The sequence below is a fragment of the Ceratotherium simum genome, chromosome 2 (assembly GCF_057802395.1).
Source record: "Ceratotherium simum simum isolate JZ-2026a chromosome 2, ASM5780239v1, whole genome shotgun sequence".
Taxonomy (NCBI): Eukaryota; Metazoa; Chordata; class Mammalia; order Perissodactyla; family Rhinocerotidae; genus Ceratotherium; species Ceratotherium simum.
In genome coordinates, this window is record NC_141901.1 from 21987975 (window position 1) to 22014874 (window position 26900).

Sequence of the window (26900 nt, forward strand, 5' to 3'; positions counted from 1 at the left end):
TGGGTAGCAATTACTGTGATATGTATATTTCACTGGCACAGTTAAAGAGATATCTAATAGAGTTAAACGTCAGTATTTAATGTTCACTGATGGTTAAATTCTTTGGAACTATTTAACCTGAAATGAAGAATGTTAGATTTTAACTTAAAAATATGCCTGGACAGACCTCACTTTTCAAAATACTTTCAGGAAGTTCACACACGAAGGTGTGAAGACCACTGTCCTGGACCAGTGTTTCATAACCATAGTATTAGGCAGCAATGAGAAAAACTTTTCTCCTCCAATCCACTTCCTTCTCCTCCAGAGACAGAAATTGTAGTTCACTTCTTTATTTTCCATTTCACCTTTTCCTTGTCCTCTATCCCAGAGTTTTAAGAAGAGAATGTAAATATTTTGGTATCCTATAACATGATTGATTTAGGAAGTGTTACCCAACCATGAGCTTTTTTTTTTTTTTTTGTCAACCATGAGCTTTTGAGGCTATGTGAACCTCTTACAACTGTATATACACTATTAGGAATTGTGCATTTTTTACTGGGAAAGGGGATCAGAGCTCTTAACAAACTCTCAAAGAGTATGTGACCCAGTAAAGGTTATGAATCCCCAAAGGATATATGAAATAAATTCAACATTGATGTTTATAAACGGAGTCTTTATTTTTAAAAGTGGAAGGACATTCAAAGCCCTATGTTTTATAAATTTCATTTTGTGTACTGTTTTATCTCAACTGCCTAGCACAGTACAGGCACACTGTAGGCACTGAATAAATCTTTGTTGAATTAATGTCCCAGGAGACAAATGAATTCTGGCGTGTCCAAGGAGATTGGCAGATAACAGAGAAGAGGACGGTAGAGAGTGTTATGGGAGAATGCCATAAACCTCAGACAAAGAGTGTCATGATGTAAAGGCTCACTGGAAAGGGTTAGGAGAAATGTTACTGCCCTCCTGGTGCCTACTGGGGGAGATAGACAAATAATTTCACAAATAAGTACCTAGTTACAAATCATGATCAAGTGCAAATAAGCCAAAGTAAAAAAAAAAAAAAAAAAGAATGATGAGACCATATAAGGAAGAGGGATAATTTAGATTGGAGGGGTCAGATGGGATGTCTGGAGAGATGTGACATTTAATCCGAGACCCACATAATCAACATGATGGGTGTGGAGAAGAGTGTTCAAGGCCAGGGCAGAGCAGGCAGGAAGGGAAGGGACTGATGTGAAAAAGAGCTTGGTACACTCAGAGAACCGAAAGAAGGCCCAAGTGGCAAGATTCTAACAAATCCACAAGATGAGACTTGAGAGTTAGGCTGGGTCCAAATTGTGCATGACCACAGAAATCATGTTAATTGAAAGATTTTGAACTTTATTCTCAGAGCAATGTGAGGCAACTGACAAATCTGAAGCAGAAAATAACATTATCAAATTTGGGTTTTGGTTTCTGTGCATACACCCCATGTGCTGACAAAAATTCCTGGGAATGCAGAGAAAAGAACAGGACTTCTACTATTATTTATTTTTATTAAGCTGCTACTAACATTTAATATATGGAATGACTCTAGTGCCCTCACTTGGTCCCTGTGGTCCAAGGAGGAATGCTGAGGGAAGAGCGGGATTTCCACGATGGGCAGGTTGACAGGGGCTCCCTCACTTCATTGCTGCCAGCATATTCTGGTGTATTTGAATGTATGGGCTAGAGGACATCAGCAATGTGGTTACTTTTATAAAACCGAGATCTTTAAATAGTAGAATTTCTGTAATAGTAAGTAATAGGATGGAATGTGGCCGTGAAAATCTTAGGCACCAACATACTGGTTACCTCGTGGCATAACACATAAAGATCACCTATGCATTTTTCTTTCTTAAAATTTGATGACCCGCTCTGTGATGACAAATATTTTCTGTAGGATGCCACCTGGAAGATATTTTGAAACAAACAAATCCATCTAATCTACCCCTTTAAGGGATATAAGATTTATAAGATGTCAACTGCTGTTCAAAAATGTTTTTAAATGTGTACAATGGAAGGAGAAATTTTAAAATGAGTGTTTGGGGGCCGGCCCTGTGGCTTAGCGGTTAAGTGCACGTGCTACGCTGCTGGCGGCCGGGTTTGGATCCCAGGCGCGCACCGGCGCACCGCTTGTCCAGCCACGCTGAGGCCGTGTCCCACATACAGCAACTAGCAGGATGTGCAGCTATGACATACAACTATCTACTGGGGCTTTGGGGAGAAAAGGGGAAAAAAGAAAAAAAGGAGGAGGATTGGCAATAGATGTTAGCTCAGGGCCGGTCTTCCTCAGCAAAAGGAGGAGGATTGGCATGGATGTTAGCTCAGGGCTGATCTTCCTCACAAAAATAAATAAATAAATAAATAAATAAACAAACAAATAAATAAATAAATAAATAAATAAAAAATAAAATAAAATGAGTGCTTGGAAATGTTGTCATTGTTATATGTGTCCCCCCAAATGAGGCACCACTTACCAAATCACATCTTAATACTTATCAAACTTGGAAGAAGGATTTTACAAACTGTTGAAAAATCTACCAAACAAATGGTTTCAGCAGATATTAAACGTGGACTGACCTTAGAAACAACAGTTTGACATCAGTGAAGATGGATATTTTCTAGCTCAAGAAAACCATTTGCACAATTAGTGAATGATATTGAAAAATGAGAACAATGTTTAATAGCCAAAAATCAAAAAATATACTTCTTGCATTTGGATCTACATGTCTACATGAGTTATCTTTTTCAGACACGACAGCCATTAAATCAAGAATCAAAATAAACTGCATTATGAAGTAGAATTAGCAAATACCACAATATGGAGTATTAAATCCAGATCTGAAAAAGTAACGGAGCATACAAAACATATAGTTCTCATTATTAATAATTTTTAGTGAGAGCAAAAAAGTTTTTGTGTTATCAGTAAGTACAATTAAAGCATTTTAAAACTACTTCATTTTCATCTTTTAATAGTTCTACCTTTGCATATGTCTTAAGTATATATCTAATATATTGGTACAGAAACACAGTAGTACATGCAAGTAATTTATAAAAAATAGGCATACAGTGGAGGCACACACTCAAAATTTTTTTACTAATACTGATTCACAATAAAAATTTGGGAGACCCCTGGAGAAAGAAAATGGATCAGTGAGAGGTGAGGAGGGAAGGAAGATATCGAGTTGGGATGCTATTGTGGTGGATCAGGTAGACTAAAATCCTGCAGTTTTGGAGCCAGGGAGATACACAATCAAAGTAGTCGTATGGAGACAGAGAGTAGAGGAAAGCATTGATATGTGTTTTGGTGATACCATCACTAGAACTTGTGATGTATGAGCCATGGAGGTGAAGAAGAAGAGAGTATCAAGAAGGACTGGAAAGATTTTGGCATGAGCAAATGAACAGATACTAAGTGATATTTATTGAGAACTGGAACATGAGAGGAGAGGAATATTTCAGAGGTAGGGATATCATAATCCAAAGTAGGTCACGTCATATTTGAGATGGTAAATAGTGGTTGATTATAAAGTGTTCCCTGCACAGCAGCTCCTGTCATCATCTTAGGGGAATTTCAACCTCCATGTGAATGACTCAGGGAGCACAGCAGCCTCAACAACTCTACCTCCAGCCTTCCCAGCAGTTTAACCTTTGCTGTAGGTCAGCACCTGCTCACATGTCCCTATCCTGGACCTAATCTCTGACCATAACTCCCATCTCTCTAGTTCCTTTACTTTCTTACCACCATTACCCTGTACTGCGACTGCACTGAGCCTTGTAGATGCTTGGTCCATTAGTGTCTTAGCCCATTGGTCCCTCTTGGCTCCTTCCTTCAGTATTCTAGCTATTCCCCATGAAGCATCATCTCTACACTCTCCCAGCCCCCATAAATTCCCTCAAACTACTATTTATGTACATACTTTGATAGCCATGTATTGTATTGTGGCTACTGGTTTATGTCTATCATGTTTCCTATTGGACATTGGTCACTGAGGCCTGAGAATGTGTCTAACTGTGTCATCTTATCTCCAGCACCAATCTCAGTGCCTGAAACACAGCGGCTGCCCCATAGAGCTTTAAAAAAACTGAATTGTGCAGATAAAATCAGCTGCTTTTTCTTGAAATTAAAGGTGATTGTTTTAAAATTTAAAGCCTTTAAATCCAGTTTGTATTCATGAAATGTAATCATATTGGAAATTCTATTCCGAGCAGTGCCAGATATGTATTCTTTACGTCTATGAAAGTCAAAGGAAAACGTTATTTCAGCTTCCAGGGCTAAAGCAGGCTCTGACCAGGTGCATCACCAGAATCAGCGTCAGTGCAAGTTACAGATGGGCAGCTGGAGAGTTTTAGAGTGTGAAAAGGAGATGAGGAGTGAATAATACAGAAGTGAGAAGAGAAAAAGGCCTCATTTTGTTGTTTTTTGTTGCTGTTATTTTGAGGTTAATGCATTTATCTCTGAATATATGGTTAATCAGTTTACAAATATCTTTATCATATTTAAACTTTGCATAATGGAATATGAGAGAAAGTATATAATATGGTCTCAGCAGATCCAGGAAAGCTATATTTCCAACTTCTTTTTCAAGTGGGAAACTGCTTCCAGAAATTTCTCTCACAGAGTATACTCTCCCATCTATAATTGCATGGGTGTGGGTGGTCGACACGTACAGAAATCTTCTGAAATAATTGATGATCCATGTACAGCTGTTCACATTGACACATTAGATGAAATGCAGAGGTAGCAATAGCGATACAAAGCTCAAAGATATTCTCCAAGAACTGCCTCAGATAGGGGAAAGAGTAAGTAATGGGAATTTACACATTTATGTCACTGCCTTTGCAATTGGCCTTTTACCCTTCTCTTTTCTAACTCCTTGAAATGATATCAATTAAGGACAATAAAATTTCCGTGAGGAACAATACAATCTCTATCATTAGCACAGAAGAAGCAGTTTTATTTCAAAACAGGTTACTGCCAGAGATTCTTAGTCTATATTCTATAATATAGGTTATAATCCATATTCTGATCAGCTATGCTGTCCACTTCAGTGGTCACCACCATTCTGGATACTGGACACTTTGAAGGTGGCCAGTCTGTTTGAGATGTGCTCTAAGTGTAAAATATATAACAGATATTGAAATTTTATTACAAAAAAGAATGTAAAATATCTCACTCATAAGTTCTACATTATTCAACATTCATATATTAAAGTGATAGTAGTTTGGCTATATTGGGTTAAATAAAAAAAATTATTAAAATTAATTTAATCTGTTTCTTTTTACTTTTTTAATGAGGCTAACAGAAAATTTAAGGTTACATATGTGGCTCCCATTTGTGTTGTGCATTATATTTCTACTGGACAGCCTGGTCCAGAGAATGCCCTTCCATTACCATCTTTAAACTGGGCTACAAAAAATCATGCTTTTATTCTTTTATGAATGTTTAAAAAAAAAAACTTTGAGGAGAAAAAGTAAAAGTGGTCATGTATCTTTGGAAAATAATGCAAAACCAGAAATTTTCCCCGACTCTATTTCAATAAGTAAAAGTAGCAGAGAGGGTCTAATAACGCAACGTGTTCAGTGCACATGAAGTAAGTGTTCACAGCTGCCTTTCCCAAACCCATTATAGCCCTGCCAAATTAGTCCTACAGAAATGCTGCTCACTGTGCAGGACATGCTCTGTCTCACAAGCAGCCCACCATATTTCAATTAATTTCGCCAAACTGTAATGAGGCTGTCTACGAAACAGGAAGAAAAGACAGAAAATAAAAGAAGGGGCAATGGAAATATTGAGGAGGTGACAGCACAGCATGGCTGGCTTCTCACCCCAGAAAAGTGCAGGGTGTTGTACATACAGATCAGAAATGCCGTGAACCTGTCTCCCCAGCTATGCTCACCAATGGCTTATGGATTTAGAACTTAGGGAAAAACAACACCTCTGAATGTAAAGATAAAACATAGGAAGCAACCATTGTGAAAGGAAAGTCAAAGAGCTATAATTTAATATCCCAACATATGCTTCTAAACAGTATCCAGAAAGGCAGCATGATGGGCACACACCCCTCCACCCTTGCCTGGGGCAGTCGGAGCTGTCCAAAGAAAGCATCTACTCACGCTACATAAATAGTAAAGAGCTCTACTGAGGGAGAAAAAGAAACGGAACCCCCTCACTTCCACTGCTAATCTCCTCGGGCTGGCTGACTTTCAACTACAGCACTTATGATCTCACTTTATTCCTTAGAGAACACGATTTGACCTATTTTTGTTTGTATCCATTTAACAGAGAGCTGTGTTATAATGGGTTTCTACTATACTGTGGTCTGGTTATTTTATGAAGCCTATATTACATCAAGTACTAAAGGGGCAAGAAATATTCAGGAAGGTGAGAACAGGCAGGGGAGATGCAAGGACAAATCCAAATGCCTCTCCAGGTGTCTTGCCAGCGTTACTTATTGCTTTTGATTTGATATTGACTAAGTAAAGCCAGCTTCATTATCGCTCACGTTGAACCAATGCTCAGAAATGGGGCGTGAGACGGAAGCTGTGCCTGGGTCTGATTTTAACCTCTTCAGGGCTCATAACAAAGCTCTCAAAGGCCTAACTATTCCCAAGTTCCCTCTCACTAGCCTCCTTATCTTCTTTTCCTTCAGATGTAAAAGTTGGTTGCTTGTGCATTTTGAATAATGGAAGGTGGAAACTTCCAGGGAAAGAGAAGAGAGAATTAACCAATTCATCTTTCTCTAGTTCAAAAATCTCTTCAAATGGCTGGATTGTCCAATAAGGGGCAAGCCACATAAATAATTACTTTGTAAGATAAATACCCAGCTACCTGACAGCTTTAGTATATACAAGAATATCATGCTATTCATGAAAGCCAAATGTGGACAATGGAATGTGTTTGTAATAGTAAACAGGTTCCGAGAGGCAATGATGCAGACATATACACCTGAAGTTGTTTCTGGCCCAATTGGCAGTGTCAAATTAGAGATGTATGCAAAGACCTACAAACAGACAATGGGAGAAATGGGTTAAACACAGAACATTTATCAAATATTAAATTCTAGAACTTTGACATTTCCCAAGAACTTTTTTTCTGTGTGTGTGAGGAAGATCGGCCCTGAGCTAACATCTGTGTCAATCTCCCTCTATTTTGTATGTGGGACGCCTGCCACAGCATGGCTTGATGAGCAGTGTGTAGGTCTGCACCTGGGATCTGAACCCGTGAACCCCGGGCCACCGAAGGAGAGCACACGAACTTAACCACTATGCCACCGGGCCAGCCCTGCAAGAACTTTTAAAACAACACTTTGAGTTATGTCTTTTCAATTTATAGAACCTACACTTTTAATCATGATAACCTAGGGTTTTTCTGGAAAGGTAGAGGTTCTAAAGGCAACTTCAAATTTGTATTTCTAATACTTCTGTTTATTTTAAGGAAGTACTGTTTTATGAGATCCAGCTTTAGCACATTACTATTTAACTTTCCAATAACCATCACTTCTAATAATCCCATAGCCTACAATGCTTATAAAATTGAGGGAACTTTTTTGTAAGGTTGAATCTGCTTATTTAAAATAAGAAGAGTATTCTAACTTGGTCACTTTTCATTAGCCCTCCTTCAAAACATTAATGATGGCATCACCCTCTCACTGCATGAAAAGAACTACATGAAACTGTGAGCTCTCTCACTGGTCAAATGTGGGATAACAAAACCTTTGTCTATCTTGAATATAAAACTGTACAAAACATTTTCATTTTTGATAGGTTTTAAACTACATGACATTTCAAAGCCAGGAACACTTTTATTCCAATCAAGCATAAGCATCACCAAACGTTTCCCTCTCAAATTATAAAAACCATACAGACATAAAGATAAAATATCTAGATTAGCCTTTAAGTGGTATCAGTGTTCTGGGGATATTTTAGTGTGTAAAATTGTTGAGGGGAGGGGAAGGCAGTACGACTTCTTTCCCAAAGCTGCTTACTCAGAATTCCTAAGCGGATCAAACTGAATCTCAGACACATCATTTCCAATAAAGAGCAATCCTGCTAAGTTCCAATGAGATAAGAAAACCTGCGCTATTTGAAATTAACAACTATTTTGAACCCAGAATTTTTTTTTTGAGGAAGATTGGCCCTGAGCTAACATCTGTTGCCAATCTTCCTCTTTTTCTTTTTTCTCCCCAAAGCCCCAATAACATAGTTGTACATCCTAGTTGTAGGTCCTTCTAGCTCTTCTATGTGGGATGTTGCCTCAGCATGGCTTGATGAGCAGTGAGTAGGTTCATGCCCAGGATCTGAACCAGTGAACCCTGAGCCACCGAAGTGGAATGCACGAACTTAACTGCTACACCACTGGGCCGGCCCCATGAAGCCAGCATTTTTGAGCAAAACTATTCTAAATAAAAAAATAAGCAGTAGATTCTTTAGCATGATGCATTAGAGGTAACTACAGTTTCTAATTCGAGATTTTGGAAAACATACCCATTCCTCTTTTAGAACTCCATATTAAAAATTTAATGTTAAGAGGCCGGCCCGGTGGCGCAAGCGGTTAAGTGCGCGCGCTCCACTGCGGCGGCCCAGGGTTCGCCGGTTCGGATCCCGGGCGCGCACCGTCGCACTGCTTGGCAAGCCATGCTGCGGCAGCATCCCATATAAAGTAGAGGAAGATGGGCACGGATGTTAGCCCAGAGCCAGTCTTCCTCAGCAAAAAAAGGAGGAGGATTGGCAGATGTTAGCATAGGGCTGATCTCCTCACAAAAAAAAAAAAAAAAAAAAAAATTTCATGTTAAGAAAATAATTTCTCTAAGCACCCTCTTCCCTTTATTATTATATGTATTGTACTATTATTATATGTATTGTTCTCTAGAAACATGTCAGTTATATACAAGTCATCTTTCCTGCCTACATTTTTCTCCACTCATGCATATATTTTACTTTTCAAGTCAAATAAATGCCCTTCAAATCAGCAAATTTGCAATTTTACATAGCTTAGAAAGTTTAAAAATATTAAAACTTTCTGGAAAAATTTCCTAATGCTTAAAATAGAATCAACTGCTATAAGCAGTATTTTCTCATGGGGTGGGGGTGGGGGGATACTCTTTAATATAGCAGTGGGAAATAATAAGAACCAATTATTTTAAAATAAAACAAAACAAACAACAACAATAAAAATATTAAAACTGCCAAGAAATTATCACATTGGGAATAAAAATGAAATTTTCCTGACATTTTGTTGCAGCTAGATACTAATTTTTGAACTAGTTTCTAGCTTGATGGTATCAAATTGTGTACTACATCTTACAGTAACTACTCAAGTTTTTTTTTTTTATTGAAACAAATAGTTTTAGCTTATTGAAAATTTTAAGTAGCTATTATGCCAAGATATTTAATTATGAAATTAATCATCCCTTAAATACTAATTATAGTTTATTTTGTATCTGTAAACAATCATAGAACAAATAAACACCATCAAAGTCAGTATGCTTTGATTCTACTGAAAACATGAAAAGCAGTAATCTACTTCCTTTTGATGATGTAAAACAGAAAAAAATTCCTTCCATTATGAACAATACCTTCTGGGAAGAGAAATAGGCAATAAACGATGAAACATAATAAATGAGTAAATCACACAGAATGTTAGAAGTTTGTAAATATGATGAAAAACAGGGCAGGGCAAGGAGAATCAAGAGTGTTGGAGGTAGAGGAGTTTCAGCTTTAAATGGGATGGTCAAGGTGTGGGCCTCATTGATAAAATGGCATATGATAAAGACAAAGATGTTCTCTCCCAAACACTGGTTATTGAGGCAGGTTTTATTTATTTTTAAATTTTTTTGTTGAGAAAGAGTCACCCTGAGCTCACATCTGTGCCAATCTTCCTCTATTTTGTATGTGGGTCGCAGCCACACGATGGCTGATGAGTAGTGTAGGTCCACACCCAGGATCTGAACCTGCAAACTCAGGCTACCGAAGCCAAGCATGCCAAATTTAACCACGAGGTCATGGTGCCGGACTGAGGCAGCATTTTTAATCTATAAAAGAGAAAGGCCACTAAGGCCAAAGATTTTAAAAAATCATTGTACAAATTCTTACATTAAATTAAACAATCAAGCTTTGCTGTAATACTGTTTTCTCTTCGATATGTGATGACACAGAAAGATGTTGAACGGAGGGGTAGTACTGCAGAGGAGCATTTTAAATTGAAGAAGTAAAAGTTATAATATTTATAATTTTGATGAGTTTATTTTTATAGAGAAGATTCTTCTCCCTGAAAGTTGTTTCTGGAACAGCAAATTGTTTTCATTGTTAAAAACTGAAGTTGTTTATAAAAACAACTTGAAGATATTAGGAAGTGAGCCAGGTAGATATCCTGGAAAAGCGCATTCATGATGGAGGGAACAGTCAGTGTGAAAGCACTAAGGCAGGAGCGGGCCTGGCGTGTGGGAGGATCAGCAAGTGGGTAGGGAGGCTGCAGCAGAGTGAGCAAGGGGAAAAAGAATAGCAAGAGAAGAGGTTAGGGTAATGGGGGCGAGATCACGTAGAACCTTTTACGCTTCTTTACAGACTTCTAAGTTTTACTCTGAGAACAATGGGGAGACATCAGGAAGCTTCTAAGCAGAGAAACGATATGATATGACTTTTTCCAAAGGGTTATTCAGGCATCTTGGTGGTGAACAGACTTTACATAGAGCCAAGGTGACAGCAGGGAGACCAGGTAGGCAGCTTTTGGAATAATCTAGATGTGAGCTAATGGTGGAACAGAAAAGGATGATGAGAAGGTGAGAAGTGGTTTGAATTCTGGATGCATTTTCAGATCAACGCCACAGGATTGAATGTAAAATGAGAAAGAAAGAGAGAAGGCAGGGACGTCACCTTCTTTATGCAATTTTACCAATTCACCCGATTAAATTGAGTAATTCCATTTCTGCATACCATTGCACATAAAGCATCTTCTTTATATCTCTACCATAGTACCTACCCTGTAGTAATTACTAGTACATGCTTATAAGCATTTACCTATAAATTTCTCCTTGAGAGCAAATACTGACTTTATACCTCTATTCCCAATACCTAGTAAAATGCCTGACACACCATGAGCAATTAAAACATGTTTGATGAACAAACAAATCAATGAGTGCTTGTGGAATGAAGCCACTTGTTCTACGCACCTTTTGCAGCTGGCATAACAGTCCCCAACTTGCATATCAGGAACACTACTCAGTGAAATCCTTATTTCTCCTATACTCAGACTATACTGCCTTTTGGTCAATTCACATTTATGACAAAGCCTGCATGTTGCAGTCCATGTGGCTTCAAAACAAGACAGCACTTTTTATCCTGCCCTGCTTATAAATGTCCTTGGAGCCTTTATTGCTCATTTGGAAACATGTTTTGAATACAAAACAGTAGTCATTAAACCAAGCTTATATTTAGGCTAAATCTGTCCAACAGCCTCTCAAAGTGTGGTAGAAATGATACAAATAGAAGTAAAGATTAATATATATATATAATGTATATAATATATATAATATGTATGTACATATATTCTTATATTTATAAAGATGAACATATAAAGATGCATATATACAGTCACGCGTCGCTTAATGACCGGGATACGTTCTGAGAAATGCATTGCTTAGATCTGAAGGAAACTTTGAAGATCGTCTGGTCCAGTGCCTTCATTTTACAGATAAGCAAAGTGAGGCCCAGAAGGAGGAAATGCCGAAAGATACTGTGCTAGGTAGTGACAAAACCAGGATTGAAACCCAGACTCCTGACTGCAGTCTTCCTGTCACTTCTTGAACAGCCTCTAAGAAGATTAGGGAAAAGGATGCTCTGGGCCTGTGTTCCACTGAGACTCACTTAGATGTGAGCATGTCTGGGAATAAGGGCTGGATCATGTGAGCTGTCACTATCCCTTTACACTCTAGAAGTTTCCAGGGGTCTCCAATGGTCGGTATGAAAAGTCAGGACAAGAGTTCTGGGCTCTGTTCCTAGTTCTGCGAGACTAGGCACAAGTTCCTATAACTACTCCGTAAGTCGATGTCTATAATAAAGGTGAATAGAGAATATTTATAAATAGAATTGAACACTGTGGGGGGAAAAAAAAAAGAGAGCAGCTATTCCACAGCCACATGCTGTCTGCAGTGCTCTTTGGGTTTCCTAGGAGGAAACTGGTGGGAAAGGACAAGGAGGGCTATGGAAGAAAAAAAAAAAAAAAATTTTGTCGCTGTGTGAACATCATAGTGTACTTACACAAACCTAGATGGTATAGCCTACTGCACACCTAGGATATATGGTACTAATCTTATGGGACCACTGTCATATATGCAGCCCATCATTGGCCGAAATGTCGTTACATACACTAGATTGCATAAAAATACTCTCACCAGAAATATCTTAGCTTCTCACTATAGGCACTAGGAAATTAAAAGGCACCAACACATTAGAAGCCTTGCATTTGTGAGGAATTCCATGAATAATATTATCATATTGATACACATAGTCTCCAATTTTGGAAATAAATTCCTTTGTATAGTAAGGTTTCCCAATATGATTGATTTTCTACCTAGCTTTAGGGCAATATTTCATACAAAATATTTTGCTCAAAAGATAACAAAGTGCTTGTTGATACAGAGAGCTTATGAAAATAGCAACACCAGAGTTGTTATGAACAACTGTGTGTAGCAGAGATAAAGAGCTAGAAGATGTGAGAAGTTTTTCGTTTTTTTTTTTAATTCTAAGGGTGAAAAAAACAGACATTTTAGGAATCATAAGCATCCTGATAATTTGAGATAGAGTTCATCCTTGGAGTCAGACCCCCTTCATTATGGAGTGACTACCTGTTTAATGACAGACAGGTAAGTCAAGTCCCTATCCACTGTTCCTAGGAACACCCTTACCTGAGGAAGCAATCCAAATGGAGTTGCTTGGGGCTAAAACATCTGGTATCACATTTAATAATTTAAATAGCTATCTCCATTTGGGCGAGAGTAAATCTGCATATATAGCACATATATATTTTGTATATGTCATATTATTATTGTGTCAACTGGTCTTCTGCTATTTTGGTCCCTGCACTCAGGAGAGGGAATTACTCAATATAATGAACTCGTCTAGTGTGATAAGCAGACCCCTGCAATATGCCACCAAGCCACAGATGGAGGTCAAGCAGGGGCCCTTTGAGAAGATGACAAGTACTGCCTGATTTCCCAGCATAAAATTTTCATTTTCTGCTCTATAATTCCCTTAAGTTATCTTTAAGCCTTCCACAAAGTTATAAACTGTTTCAGCCTCATATTAGCTGTACTGTGGGGAATAAAGTGGGGAGTCTGTATCCATGATTCGAGTGAAGTGGTCCCAGAAAGAGCTTCAGCACCACGAGAAGCAGTTATAACACGGCCAGGTAAGAAAAAAAGAGGGAAATCTGGAGCTACAGTCTGGAATGACAAGTGTAACAAGGATAGATCTGTGGAACATGCAAGTACAAGAAATTGGTCTATTTTCAAGTTAAGATGAGATAATCAGTTTAAAGTCTACACATGATCAAAATAGAATTTTGAAAAGTTTTAACCAAATAATGAGTAAAGAAAATATACAGAAATGTCTAGCCAAATATGATTTTGCCTAATATATAGGTTATAATCAATGTAAAGATTATAATATGATAATTATAATATTTGCAGCATCTGGTTTGTAAATACAGTTCCTTAGAATATTAGGTTGAATCACATGAAATTGGGATTCTAAAGGTCAAAAATAGTTGAATGTCAACAATTCCATACAGTTAACCTAATAAATTTCAAAAATAATACCATACAAGGATATCCTGTTCTTTTGTATCTGTGATTATTTTGGCATTATGCATTGGTTTTATAAAATTTAACACCAGTTCAAGATTTTTACTTCTGGAAAGTTTACGTATAAAACAGACTCAGTATCATTGGACCCAATCCTGAATAAGTATATAATTCTGAATGAGAGCAGAGATTATCTTTTTATAGGACAGGACTATCTGGTCTCCATACAATTTAAAGCCCATCTACAGTTTTCTTAAAAAGCAGGTTGTTCTATTTTACTTCAACTCTTTCCTTGATGGTTCTATTTTAATAAAACCACTAGTGAATCTTAAATAAAATAAATGCAGATAATATAAATGCAGATAATATACCTAAGCCCATCAGAGATTTGGAAACTAATACAAAATTCACCAAATATGAGCATGGAACACGAAGTTTAAATCTCCCAAGTTATTATTACTGTTTTAACTCTTTCCTTGAACTAGAGCAACAACATTTATGTTTTACTGGATTAGTTAGGATAGGGAAGGTTTTAATCTAGAACAAACAGCCCCTTCATCTTAGTGGCTTAAAGCAACAAGGGTTAATCTCCCACTTGTGCTAAATGCCCACGACATGTCAGCAGCGGGCTCTGCTCATTGTGCTTACTCAGGGACCCAGGCTGACACAGCACCACGATCTCCTACAGTCATTGTGCCAGAGGCAAGTGAGCTCTTGAGGGACTCACAGGTGGGATTCAATCTTCTTCACATTCTGCTTACATCAGTGCTGCCCACAACTCATTGGCCAGAACTATTCATGTAGCTCACCAACCACAAGGGGAAGAGGAAGTGCAATCCTAACATGCATCTGGAAGGGGAGACAAATGGAAATATTTAATGAATAGCACTTATGACTAACATTTTTGCTGGAGGAAGAACACGGGTTCTTCCTTGTTCAGAAACAGGAGTTTTATATATCTTTGTGTATGTGTGTGTGTGTGTGCACACATGTGTGTGCATACACACATATTATTAATTGGAAGCCATTCTTTTGGTTCAAATCAAGTTTGAGATAGGAAGAACTAAATTCTCTTATTACAATTAGGGTGTCATCCACTGAACACTAAACAAATCACCATACTTTGTTGTAAAAGATGCTTAAATGATCCCTGATTAAACTTCAAAATGTCTCCCCTACTCTCAGCTCCAACCAAACACAAACCAATATTCTTTTAGAAAGAGCCATCTATGAAGAGGAACTAAAAACAAATTCATCTTGTTGATCCATCTTTGAAAACACAGCTGTTTGTGTTCTCAGCAAAAATAAGGTTTGGTTTTTTGTGTAAAATGTGATTGATTTTAGCTCTGAATATAGGCAAGCACAATACTTTGGTTTGATGAAGAAAGTCCAAAAATAATTTTGAAAGCAAAGTTCACAGTGGCCACTTTTCCTAATACAAATTCTCGGAACAGACGACAGTATCAAAACAGTCAAAAGAGACAGATAACATTATATCTTGATTCATTAAATCCCCATAATATGCTCTCTGGCTAAGGAAAATGAACTTACTTATGAAGGGCTTTGAGGCAAAAACTATTAACTTAATTTATTTTCCTATTATGTACAAATGAATAGAAAAAATTACTCTGAATTTCCATTACCAGATGACATTCTGTGAAATACTAAAAGCAAAAAAGAAGTTACAATTTATAAATAGTGAGAGTTCCATCTAAAATCTAAAAAAGAGAAAAAAGAAATCTTCCTGCATGTTTTTATTTTTTAAGGTAACAATTGAGCTACTCTCTCTCAGTTTAATAACAGGAAAAATACAATGGATTCTACCTCAGTCCACATATCAGGACACCAGAAAATCTGTGGCTCTAATTCGAGAAAAGAATTAAGATAATAGTAATCTGGGTAGATTTAAGGAACATTTAATGCAGAAACAAGTTTTCAAGTCCACAGAACATCCAACATATTTGAAATTCCTGTACCTACTTTTTTCCTAGGCTATTCTGGACTCTGAGTTTCTGATTAAATTCTAGCAATGTACATACCCTTAATGTGTTCTTGTTTATCTCTTCTTTTGTGTTTACATATTATTTCAACCAGATGTTTAGACATACAAGCACTCACAGCATTTCATGCTCTATATAGAACAATATATGATATATAGATGATAGTCTAAGAACTTTATAGGATTATTTGATTTGGGACAATAATTTGATACTAATTTCTTCAGAAATCCATGAGGAAAAGAACAAACATTCAGTAAGCATTTAGCCACATCCCACACTCTACCCACTGAATCTTTACATCAGCCTCATAAAGGAAGGTAAATCTCACGTTATAAGAAAAGGAAGACTCAGAGAGATTAGGTATTTTGGTGAAGTCTGCAGAGCTGGTAAATAGTTAAGATAGAATTAAATCTCAGTTCTAAGGGCTCCCAAGCCCATGCACATTTTAGAAATCATACAAATCATTTCCATTCATTTAAAAAGTGTTAAAACTTTAGGTTTCAAGATTTCACTGATCTATAAATGAACCACAACACAATCAGTGACCAAACTAAATTCATAAAGCCCTCATCAGTAGCTACATAGTAACAGATGGGTCAGATTTGGGTACTTATTTCTCATACGTCGGAAGGAGGAAGAATGGAAGGAAGGAGGGGGACGGTGGAGGAGGAGGAGGAGAGGAAGACAACCAACCAACACACAACCAACTTTTTTGAGCACGTGCGAGGAAGCATCACAAAAAGGCTGGAAGACTGGGCCAAGGAGTCAAGACACCTGGGTTGCTTAATGATTCTACCACTTACTAGCTGTATAATGTCAAGCAAGTCACCTTACCTCCTGTGCTTCAGTTTCCTTATTAGCAATTATTATCTGACAGCTGAGCACTTTACATTTTTATCTCATTTAACATTAAAAAAGAGAAAAGAAATATTTTCTAGAAGAGCAGTATTTCCATTTTTACTACCCTCAAATCCTATTTTATTTTCAGTATATATTTTGACTTGTAGGAACTTCCTAGCATAAGACCCACAAAGGTTCATAGTATGAAATATAATACTGAGACTATGTAGAGACATATTTGGGGTCTTGGTTCTACAGAAATGACTGTCCATAAAACTCATTTAGAAATTAGACATGTAATCATGTGAGAGTTGTTGCCTCAAAGCATAATTTAAGTCTTATATTGTTATTCATTCTTTTATTTTTATTCTCCTTTCCAATTGCCTATTTACTAAATAGGTAAGAACTTGCTGAGCTGAGGCTGGGACTGGAAAGAGAAGAAATTTTCTCCTTGGCACGACCAGGCAGTGCCAAATATAGACCAGCAGATGAACCTCAAATCTGATTGCTCTGATCTTTTTCCCATAGCGTAGTGAGGGACACCTCCCTCCTCATGGGACAGAAAGAAGGGCCCTTTATATATGGCTTATTTTTAATAGCCCATCATCAGACGGCTTGCCTCTATTTTATTTTATTCTTACCCTTTTGGCCAAAAATGAGTTTTATGCATTAAAATATAAAACTGAGAAGTCTTATGATCACAGTCCAACTTCAAAAGTCATTTTTAACTACTTCAGTAACTCAATAAGAGAACAACAACAAAAAACACCAAGAAAATAGTAATGCCTCCCCCAAATATGTTAGAAATCAAAGTGACAACTACTAAGTCTGGTATGCTGTCTGAAGATTAAAGAAAGGAAGGGATGGAGGTAGGAAGAGAGAGAAAAAAAAAGTAAAAGCAGTATATTTTAAGAACTAATCAAAGACTAAGTGCCTTCTTATTCAAAATTCCTTTTTCCACCTGTAGAAGAAGAAAAGTAAGAGCAAACATTATAAAGATCAATAAAGAAATGTACCACCTATGGCATGTGGTACCTCCCAATACACAAATCAGCCTCAGACTACCACAGATGAAGGTTACTCTCAGAACCTCACATAGCCCTCTTCATACAGAACTTAGTAAATATTTTTTAATGAATGAATAAACAAATGATTTAGGAATGAATTAGACATTAAACAATCTCCTAACTGGTCTCCAGGCCTCCAGTCTTGTCCTTTTCCTGCCACCTTGCACTGTAATTCCCAAGTTCACCTCCCACCCCATCCTGGCCACCGTCCATAGTTACCATGTATTTATGCCCAACAGTTCTCAGGATCAAGGACGCTGCACTGCTCAACTCCAGGGGGCACCATTCACAACTAATAGTTTTCTATTAGCTGTGCTGCAAAGGCTCCCATTTCCATAAAATATACCATGAAAGCTGCCCTTGGGAATTGTGCTCGATGTGCTCAAAGAACTATCTTATGATATACACACTGCACAGCACAATTCCCAGGGGGCAACATTAACATTTTTTCCTACAGGAGTGGCACTCCTGGAGCACAACCTCCTAGAGAATTCTAGTTACTTTATCTATTTTGTGTTATTGTGTCAGCCTTTCCTTGGATTCCTTTTCTTCCCCATTGTCTTTAGCAAATCTGATCCATCACTTTAACCATTCTCTCTTCAAAACTTCAACTCCTTTGCCCTTCCAACAGACCCTACCCGTGAACCAATTTAATTGATGACATTATTTGCTAAACAGTCCTTTACAGTCCCTGCATCCACCCCCTTAACTGAAGGTGTTACTCCAGCTACCATTTTTAGCTCTATTGTTGACTTACTTTACAAATCTTCATTATGCATCTATAGGCACAACTTCCATTGTCATGTATGTTGTGATGATCCATTCAAACCATTTCTCCAGCTCCCATCTTTCGCCCATTCCAGGCTTGCATATCCAATTATCTACACTTGAATTAGCCACTTGGATGTCCAACATATCTATCATTCACAATATGTCCAAAATGACGTTCTCATTCCTCCCATCTACTCAGAATCTCTCATTTTCCTGTGTTTCATAATCCCATCCAAAGCTAGAATCATGAATGTCATCTTCCCTTTCTCTTTACTGCCCACGTATAATGTGTTACCAAATCCTATTCCTCCTATCCCGCAAATAATGTTGAAATCCATACTTTCATCTCCCTCCCACTGCCACCATAGATCCTTCCTTCTGTATTCCCTGGATTCTTGCTATTATTTCTCCCAAGTGAGGTCCCTGCATCCACCTTTGTTTCTAATCCATCTTCCTCACTGTTGACAAGATCATTTATTCCCTTACTTAAAATCCTTCAATGGCTCCCTAACGTTTTCAGAATAAAGTCCAAACTAGTTCAAATGGCATATAACCCTTTCATATTAAAAGCACTTCTTCCGTAAGAAATACGATAAAGTGCTCTACGGCACCCTTTCCAGGGCCCAGGCTGCAACTGCTCTTTAAATGCCCATCTCAGGCCAAGATAAAAAGCCGCCAAGTCCCAGCTCTTTCACTGAAGGGAGGCATCGCCACCCTGAGTGAAGTTCTGAGAAGACCAAATGCTCTCACCAGGTAACCGGCAGAAGAAAACTATGTCCTCCATATTGTCAGGTCCCTTCACAATGCTAGGGCCAAATATAAGTTTCAGGGACAGTCTTTCAAGGCTTCCTGGCACTAGAGCTTCCCAAACAAAGGGAGTTTTCTTAACATGATGTAAGGCGAACTTACTAAAGTGAGCATCTCCATTTGCATGAACGCCTCCAGAGACGAAAGAAATGATATTGATAAAGAAGTGATGCTTGGCTATCCACTCACTGTGGCCAGCTTAGTGCCACATGGCCTGACAACACTGCTATGCTGTGGCAGTGGCTGTGGTGGTGTTTGTCTCACATATGGACAGCAACATTCCAGACACTGTGGAACATGTACATCAATATGAGAACTATGTAGAAATCACAGGCCTTTCAAACTGAAGGAATGTGAACAGTAGCCAACTGAACGACTATGACATGTCCGTGCATAATAAGGATGCACAACTCCCTGCTTGATTAGGAATTTACCTTCTGACTTTTGTAGTCACATCTTATTTTTATTATACCTGCCTCAGATATCAGTATTACTGTATTATCCAGAATACCTAAATAATCTTTATTTTCTAAACGGAAACATCATTTCCTCAGAAGTGGGTACACAGCTTCATAGAAAAAGATAACATCATACCGATTTTTATTGTTGAACATGTGCCTATTCTCCATTAGAGCTTTAAAAATAATGAAACAAATAAACATTTTTACAGAAACGCCTACGTCTCATGGAAAAATTATTGAGATCATTATTATTTTCCTTGAGGAATGCAGATCAACTATAATTATATGTGACACTTCTGAAACAATGCAATGTTGTTCCAACTAACCATTTCCTCTTCAAATATTTCAGATGGATTAGCTATAGCAGCATGTTTTATTTCAGCATGCTCATCAAACACTATTTTTTTTTTTTTTGGTGAGGGAGATCAGCCCTGAGCTAACATCCGTGCTAATCCTCCTCTTTTTGCTGAGGAAGACCGGCTCTGAGCTAACATCTATTGCCAATCCTCCTCCTTTTTTTTTTTTTCTTCGCCAAAGCCCTAGTAGTTGTATGTCATAGTTGCACATCCTTCTAGTTGCTGTATGTGGGACGTGGCCTCAGCATGGCCAGAGAAGTGGTGCGTTGGTGTGCGCCCGGCATCCGAACTCGGGCCGCCAGTAGCGGAGTGCGTGCACTTAACCAGTAAGCCATGGGGCCGGCCCAAAAACTATTTTTCTTTACTTCTGATCATAATATTTTCATTAAAATTAGTCTTCATTGGAAACAGAATATATTTTAACACAAAAAAAAACAGAAATAAGGCCACATATGATTAGAGCTATAAGTTTATACTTAACCAATATGGTTTAAGAAGATTTGGTTTTGAAAATACAGTGTAAGACTGGGGCTTATTACTAGCCAAAACCTTTTCATCCAGGGAAAGCATGTGTTTTAGTATTATCACTTAGAAATTTGATGCTATACATTATTTTGTATCTTTTATATTATGTACTAGTTACATTTTTTAATAGAGAGGATTCCAAGCTATCAAAACTTTAGCATTTTTATTCATCAAAATTGAAAACTAGGAATAACCTTGTTGCTTCTGAACTTCCAACTAACTAACTAGGAAGTTTTTCAAAGTTGGAGTATCTGGAATGGTTTAGGTGCAGAAGCTAAGGAATACATAGTGAACAGTCAGCAGGCATGGTTCATCTCTGTAAAGATGATAATGAGAATGTATCTAGTTGGTTTTTATTTAATTACGCCCTTTAAAACTAAAATTATCTAATAATCTTTTTTCCATTGCTGTAGAAATTTTAGTAGTATTTCATTTACAAAACTTTGGCCCTGTATAGTCTACAGATAAATTATAAATTGTCTTTCCCTTTCTTTCTTCACATTCTTTTTTGAATTTGTGACCCAATTTTGTCATTTCCCTAAATTGCATTGTATAGAAAACACACATCTGCTCAAATGGACAGTTTCATTCTCACTGGCTCAGCTGTCTAGAGCAGCTGCAGCTCCAGAGGGCTCGCATACACTGGCCCCTGGCCTTTACTCACATCTCTTTCTACAGATGCAGTCACCAGAAAGTTGCTCAAAAGGCCAGGTAGAAGCCAAAGACGTATGTTAAGAAAAAAACAGTTTACTACATTCCAGTGTTCAATAGCATGAAAACACAATGATATATATCTCATACTTTTGGTTGAGAATCATGAAGGTCACTCATAAGTTGGCACACAAACTTGTTTTTCATATTAAATAAACCAGTTAGTGTAGAAATTGAAATTTATTCGAAAGGATGGTGTTATGGCTTGAATTGAGTCCTCCAAAAATTCATATGTTGAAGCTCTAACCCCCAATGTGACTATATTTAGAGATAGTGACTTTAAGGAGGTAATTAAGCTTAAATGAGGTCATAAGGGTGGAGCCCTAATCCAATAGGACTGGCATCCTACTAATTAACTTCCAATCTATAAAATTTCAAAATCAAGATTTAAATTTCAAATTTCCAAAATTCCATGGGTCAAAATTCTAATGTTCATTTCTATATGTATAGTTGTACAAAATAAGTAAAAGAATATCTTTTTGAACAGGGGAAATCTGTACACAAGGTAACTGGCCATCATGCACACAGCTTTGGGGAATATAGGTGTGTGTATACATGTGCACTTGTACACATTTATAGAGACATATGCAAAAAGAGAATAACTGAATATAGCAAAAAACCTCAATATTATATAATACATTCACTTTTTCATGCTACTAATATCTTGACACAAATATTTTCTATCATATTTTTCTTTACAGAATAACATTTACTTTGTGTCCTTGAAGAAAAAAGAAAACAAAAGAAAAAAGAAAAGAAATAATGAGGAAAATATTTTTAAAATTACATCTTTTTTTATTACAAATTAGCCTTTGTACCTAGATAGCACTGGCACATAAAGCTGTTTGTAAATATTTGTTAAGTAAATGAATTATAATTCATATATTTTCCCATAGCCTTATATAGCAAATTCACACCAAACATAAAGATTAAAACTTCTAAATAACATTTAAATTTTTTTTTTTTGAGCAAGATCGGCCCTGAGCTAACATCTGCCAATCCTCCCGTTTTTTTTGCTGAGGAAGACTGGCCCTGGGCTAACATCCATGCCCATCTTCCTCCACTTTCTATGAGACGCCACCACAGCATGGCTTGACAAGTGGTGCGTCAGCGCACGCCCGGGATCCGAACCGGCGAACCCTGGGCCGCCGCAGCAGAGAGTGCGCACTTAACCGCTTGCGCCACCGGGCCAGCCCCCATTTAAATATTTTTAAATGTAAATGCAAAAAAAAAAGATTAAAATAATCTTTACTGAATTAACTAAATAAGAGTGCTTTTTCACACTTCTTAATTCTCACCTCTTCTTTTGTCTTTTTTGATATTACTCGCAGCCAGTCTCCAATCATGCTCAGGACAGCAGCAAAGTAAGCCAGGCCTACAAGGATCCAAAACCACACGACAGGCTTATAGAAGTCTAGATATTCAATGTCTGATCCACCTGTGACAGAAACACAAAATAGAACAAAATAACTTCATATTCATAAAAGTAAACAATATAGATATTTGCTAAAATTATCAACTGAATTTTGGCTTGCAAAACAAGCCAAAAAAAAAATCTTGTCAATTGATCCATATTATTTCCTTCATATGGAATTCCTTGTTTTCACTCATGTAATCCTTATCTATTTTTTTAAGAACCAGGTAAATAAGTTCTTAATGAGACCTTTCATTAATTCTCCAGGTCATAATGATTTTTCCTTGTTTAACATTTCTTTTTTGTTTATTATAATCTGTCTCAACTAGTCTAGCACTTAATTATTCCATGTGCACTAGTTTTTTCTTTCCACCTCTATTGTAACAAGTAGAAGACAGAGACGGCATTTTTTATTTTTGGTCTGCATTTAACTTAAGAGTGTTTACCTTACTGCCAATCAATTCATGCTAACCAATCAGTACATGCTGGCCAATCAATTCAATGCCAACCTAGACAGAAAGTATTTCTTATTTTAAAATCATCAATGCAATGGATTGATAACAAATGCCAGAGACAATACATTAAGGGGTCTAGTTTGAGCAAACAGTAATTTGAAGGTGATACAGTCATGCATTATTCCCTGACTTTTCAGAGGAATGCCCATGTCTGTCATAAATTTAAATGCCTAGCTCTCAAAAAAATATTAGTAAAGGAGCTCTTTTGCTTACTCTAATCTTTGTTACTTGTCTATTCATTTGGTACAGTAACTACACCTATGAGAATCTGAATACATTTCAACATATCCCTACTTCAGCACATATTAATGGGGCCTTATTAAATCTTAAACACTGAAAGAACTACTTTTTCTCACAAGACTTGGAAACAAGTCTTTCCTTTAAGAAATTCATAATTTATCTTGAGAAAGCCTCACATAGACTATTAACCATAATGAGGTTTATCAAGTGATGGCAAAAAAGAATAAAAAGTGCTATGAGGGGACAGGGAAGAAATGATTTTTACTTCTGGAAGGAGGAAGGTGAGAAGATAGAAGGTGAGTCTTAAGTAATGAGGATCAAAACAGAGAAAAGTTCAGTGTGAAAATATACAGTATATTCAGAGGACTTTTAGTAGTGGCTAAAGCTACATATGGACAGGGGCCAGGGAGCAGCGGGTAGAAGAAAGGAATCTAGAAAAAGTAAGTTGTGTCAGGTTCTAAGGACGTCTTCCGAATGCAGTGGAGAGTAGGTAAAGTTTACAGGCAGATGAGTATATTCATGTTTGACTATATGCACAGAAAGATCTCGTGGCAGAGAAAGAAGGACTGACAAGAAAGCCCCACGAGAAACTTTTGTTCTGAATTAGCCAAGAGATTTCTGTGCCTGAGTTAGGGCTGGAAGGGAAAGAAGAGACATTTTAGAGGCAGAATCATCAGGGATTGACGACCAGTTAGGTGGTGTGATAAGTGAAAAGAAGGGTTCTAGGATGACCAGAGACCCTCACGTGGGAGATGGCACCAGCAACTGAACAAGAAACACAGGGGAAAGAACAGTGACTGGCAAAAAAAAAAAAAAAAGTAATTCACATTGGAACATGATAGGCTTGAAGTGCTTGAGGTACAAACAGGTGGAGACACCAGGCAGGATCCTTAAGTACAGAACCAACACTTAACAGGGCAGAGCAGGAGATAGGATTTTAGGGTCAACAGCACAGAGGCTGGTGATGCTTAAACAGGGGTTGTGGATGTACTTAATTCAACAAAATTCAACCTGTACATTCAGAAGTACAGCTAATAAACAGCAAGTATACATTTAAAATCAAATACAAAATTTTGAATGCAACATTATTCTATATAAATTAGACTGTGAGTTGCCCACAATGACGTTTTCAAATATGAAAGGGCCAGAGTAAAAAAGAGAACACTTTTCTACCAGGCAAATAACATGAATAGACACAAGTTTAGCTTTCCTTCAGGGCAAAGAATAATTTTAAGAATATGGTTTACAAAGTAAGTAATATTACCTTCAAAATATTGTAAAAATTTTTACCTTGTGCAGCATTTTTTAAAATATCATTTCTGGGAAGGATAATGGAGGCTAAATGCATCTTGTGATGGTTAAGACTTGGCCCATGGGAGATGTAGCTATACAAATTCACAGAAGTGACTTAAGAAATGTGTGTGGAAACTTGTTACATGATAGGCTCGCTAGCAAATTCCATTTTTCAAATGTTTCCATTTCAAGAAACCAAAATGGAATTTTATTCCAAGTACTTTCTCTTTCAAAACCAGAAAATCTTCATCCAAATAGTTGTGACTCACTTTACACAAAGTTCACCAAAATGTTGATTTTAGAAGTTAGTTCATGCTCAGGATGACTTTATAAGCCTTCTTTCTTATAAACAGGATGTCACAGTTTGAAAAGAGTAAATTAGCTTAATCACTAAAGGTCTATATTTGGGTAAAATGTTCATCCCACAAGTTTGAGTGGATTCTAGGCCTGGGGTGGCAGGGGGATGTTTTCCCATTCTTAATTGCCACACTGGAGATGAAATACTAGCAGTCAAATGATATAGGAAAAGCTAATGTATATAGGAGTATTGTCAAACAACTCACAAATCCTATTCACTTGCTGATATCTCAGATTTATGAATTAATTTCCACATTATTCAATTCACTTGATCCAAGAATCTTACCCAAATTAAAATATCTGTAATGTTAAGATGGTTTGCTAAAAAGAGTCAGTTTTATTTTTAAATTAGAAAACAGTTAAAAAAATTTCTTGCCTGTTATAAGCATTAATTTTAGTCTAGCTACATTCAGGAAACCTGTACATGGGTCTCTTGCTTATTAAGAACCCAGGGCAATTTCTCTGTCCTGGATTCACTCCCTATATACCCCCTACCCTCACCTCTGCTCCACCATTCCATAGTTTTTTCTCTTGCCACAGAGTCCTGGGATGAGGCCTGCAGGATGCTACAACTCACTCTCCCCTCCTGGATTCCTTTTGTTGCCACTGAATATATGCACACAAGTCCTTTCCATTTTAAGAGCTTTCTGGCTAAGCATTACAAGAGAGCAGACAAACAGTAATAAAAATAACAAAGAGAGGTGGAGGTACAAAGGTTTTGGGAATCTAATAAACTTTTCCAAGTAGTTAAAATAAGTCTCTTCCTGACTCTCATATGGTATGTGAGGACCTCTTTTAAATGGCACCATTTTTCTCTGGACTTCTTGGTGCTTAAATAAGGAAATCAACCAGAGCCTAATCTCATCTAGCAGATTAAACTACTAAAAATGTAGCTCAGGAAAGGTTCAGGCCAGCATTGTTGCTAGGAACCCATTCTCTCCTCAGGTGAGTTTCCTAAACATTTGCTGGCAACAATCCTTCTATTCAGCATTAAGAAAGCCCATTTCCTATCTGGTCCCAAAGAGTTGTTGGTTGGGGGGCAGAACCGCCCATGAGGCCATACAAGGCACTTCCTGGAAGGTTCTTTGGTTTTGGTCTGGTGGTCCTAACTAACCCAGTCTTTATGCTCATTTCAGCTAATTTACAAAATAGTCAAAATCTGATTGAGAGAGATGAAAACTAAGACTTACTGATTGCCCACCTAAATGAAATCATTCCATCCTAAATTCCCGAGGGGTAGATGTTGAGGAGACTTTATTTCTACTCCTCACATTTCCATTGACTTAAGACAGGGCTCTTAGAAAGACCATTTGGCCATAGATTTAAGCCATATATCTAGCCACCTTTACCAGTAATTGAGCTGATAATTCAATTGCCATCACTCTCACAGTCTGTTCATAACTCAGGAGTGAAAGACAGATTCATACTAGCTCCCTGAAATTCCAACAGAAAGTATCCTCCCTTTACCATAGAGAAGCCATAGTCTCAGCAGGTAAAATAACATGTCAGGCCACATAGGAAAGGGGGCAGCAGAGCTAGAATTCAAACCCAGGCCTGTATGGTTCCATATCACAGGCTCTTTTCACTGAACCAGGTTGTCCCTGTCACCTATGATCTTAGCTACTGGCATTCCCATCATTTATCCACCAAGATTTTCTGCCCATACTGCATGGTTGACACTTAGTTAGGGCTGGAAACACTAAATCAAAGAAGGCGTGCCTCTGCCCCTTGAGGTTCT

The 26900-nt window shown here is 37.5% G+C and overlaps 1 protein-coding gene across 1 annotated transcript in view; it reads right to left on the reverse strand.

The window, feature by feature from the left end:
- KCNK2 (potassium two pore domain channel subfamily K member 2) overlaps positions 1-26900 on the reverse strand; it is a 132034-nt gene that overhangs the window by 18820 nt on the left and 86314 nt on the right. The window contains exon 6 of the mRNA XM_004424912.3: positions 22642-22781. Coding sequence (XP_004424969.1) covers positions 22642-22781 — 140 coding nt within the window. The remainder of the gene's footprint in view (positions 1-22641; positions 22782-26900) is intronic.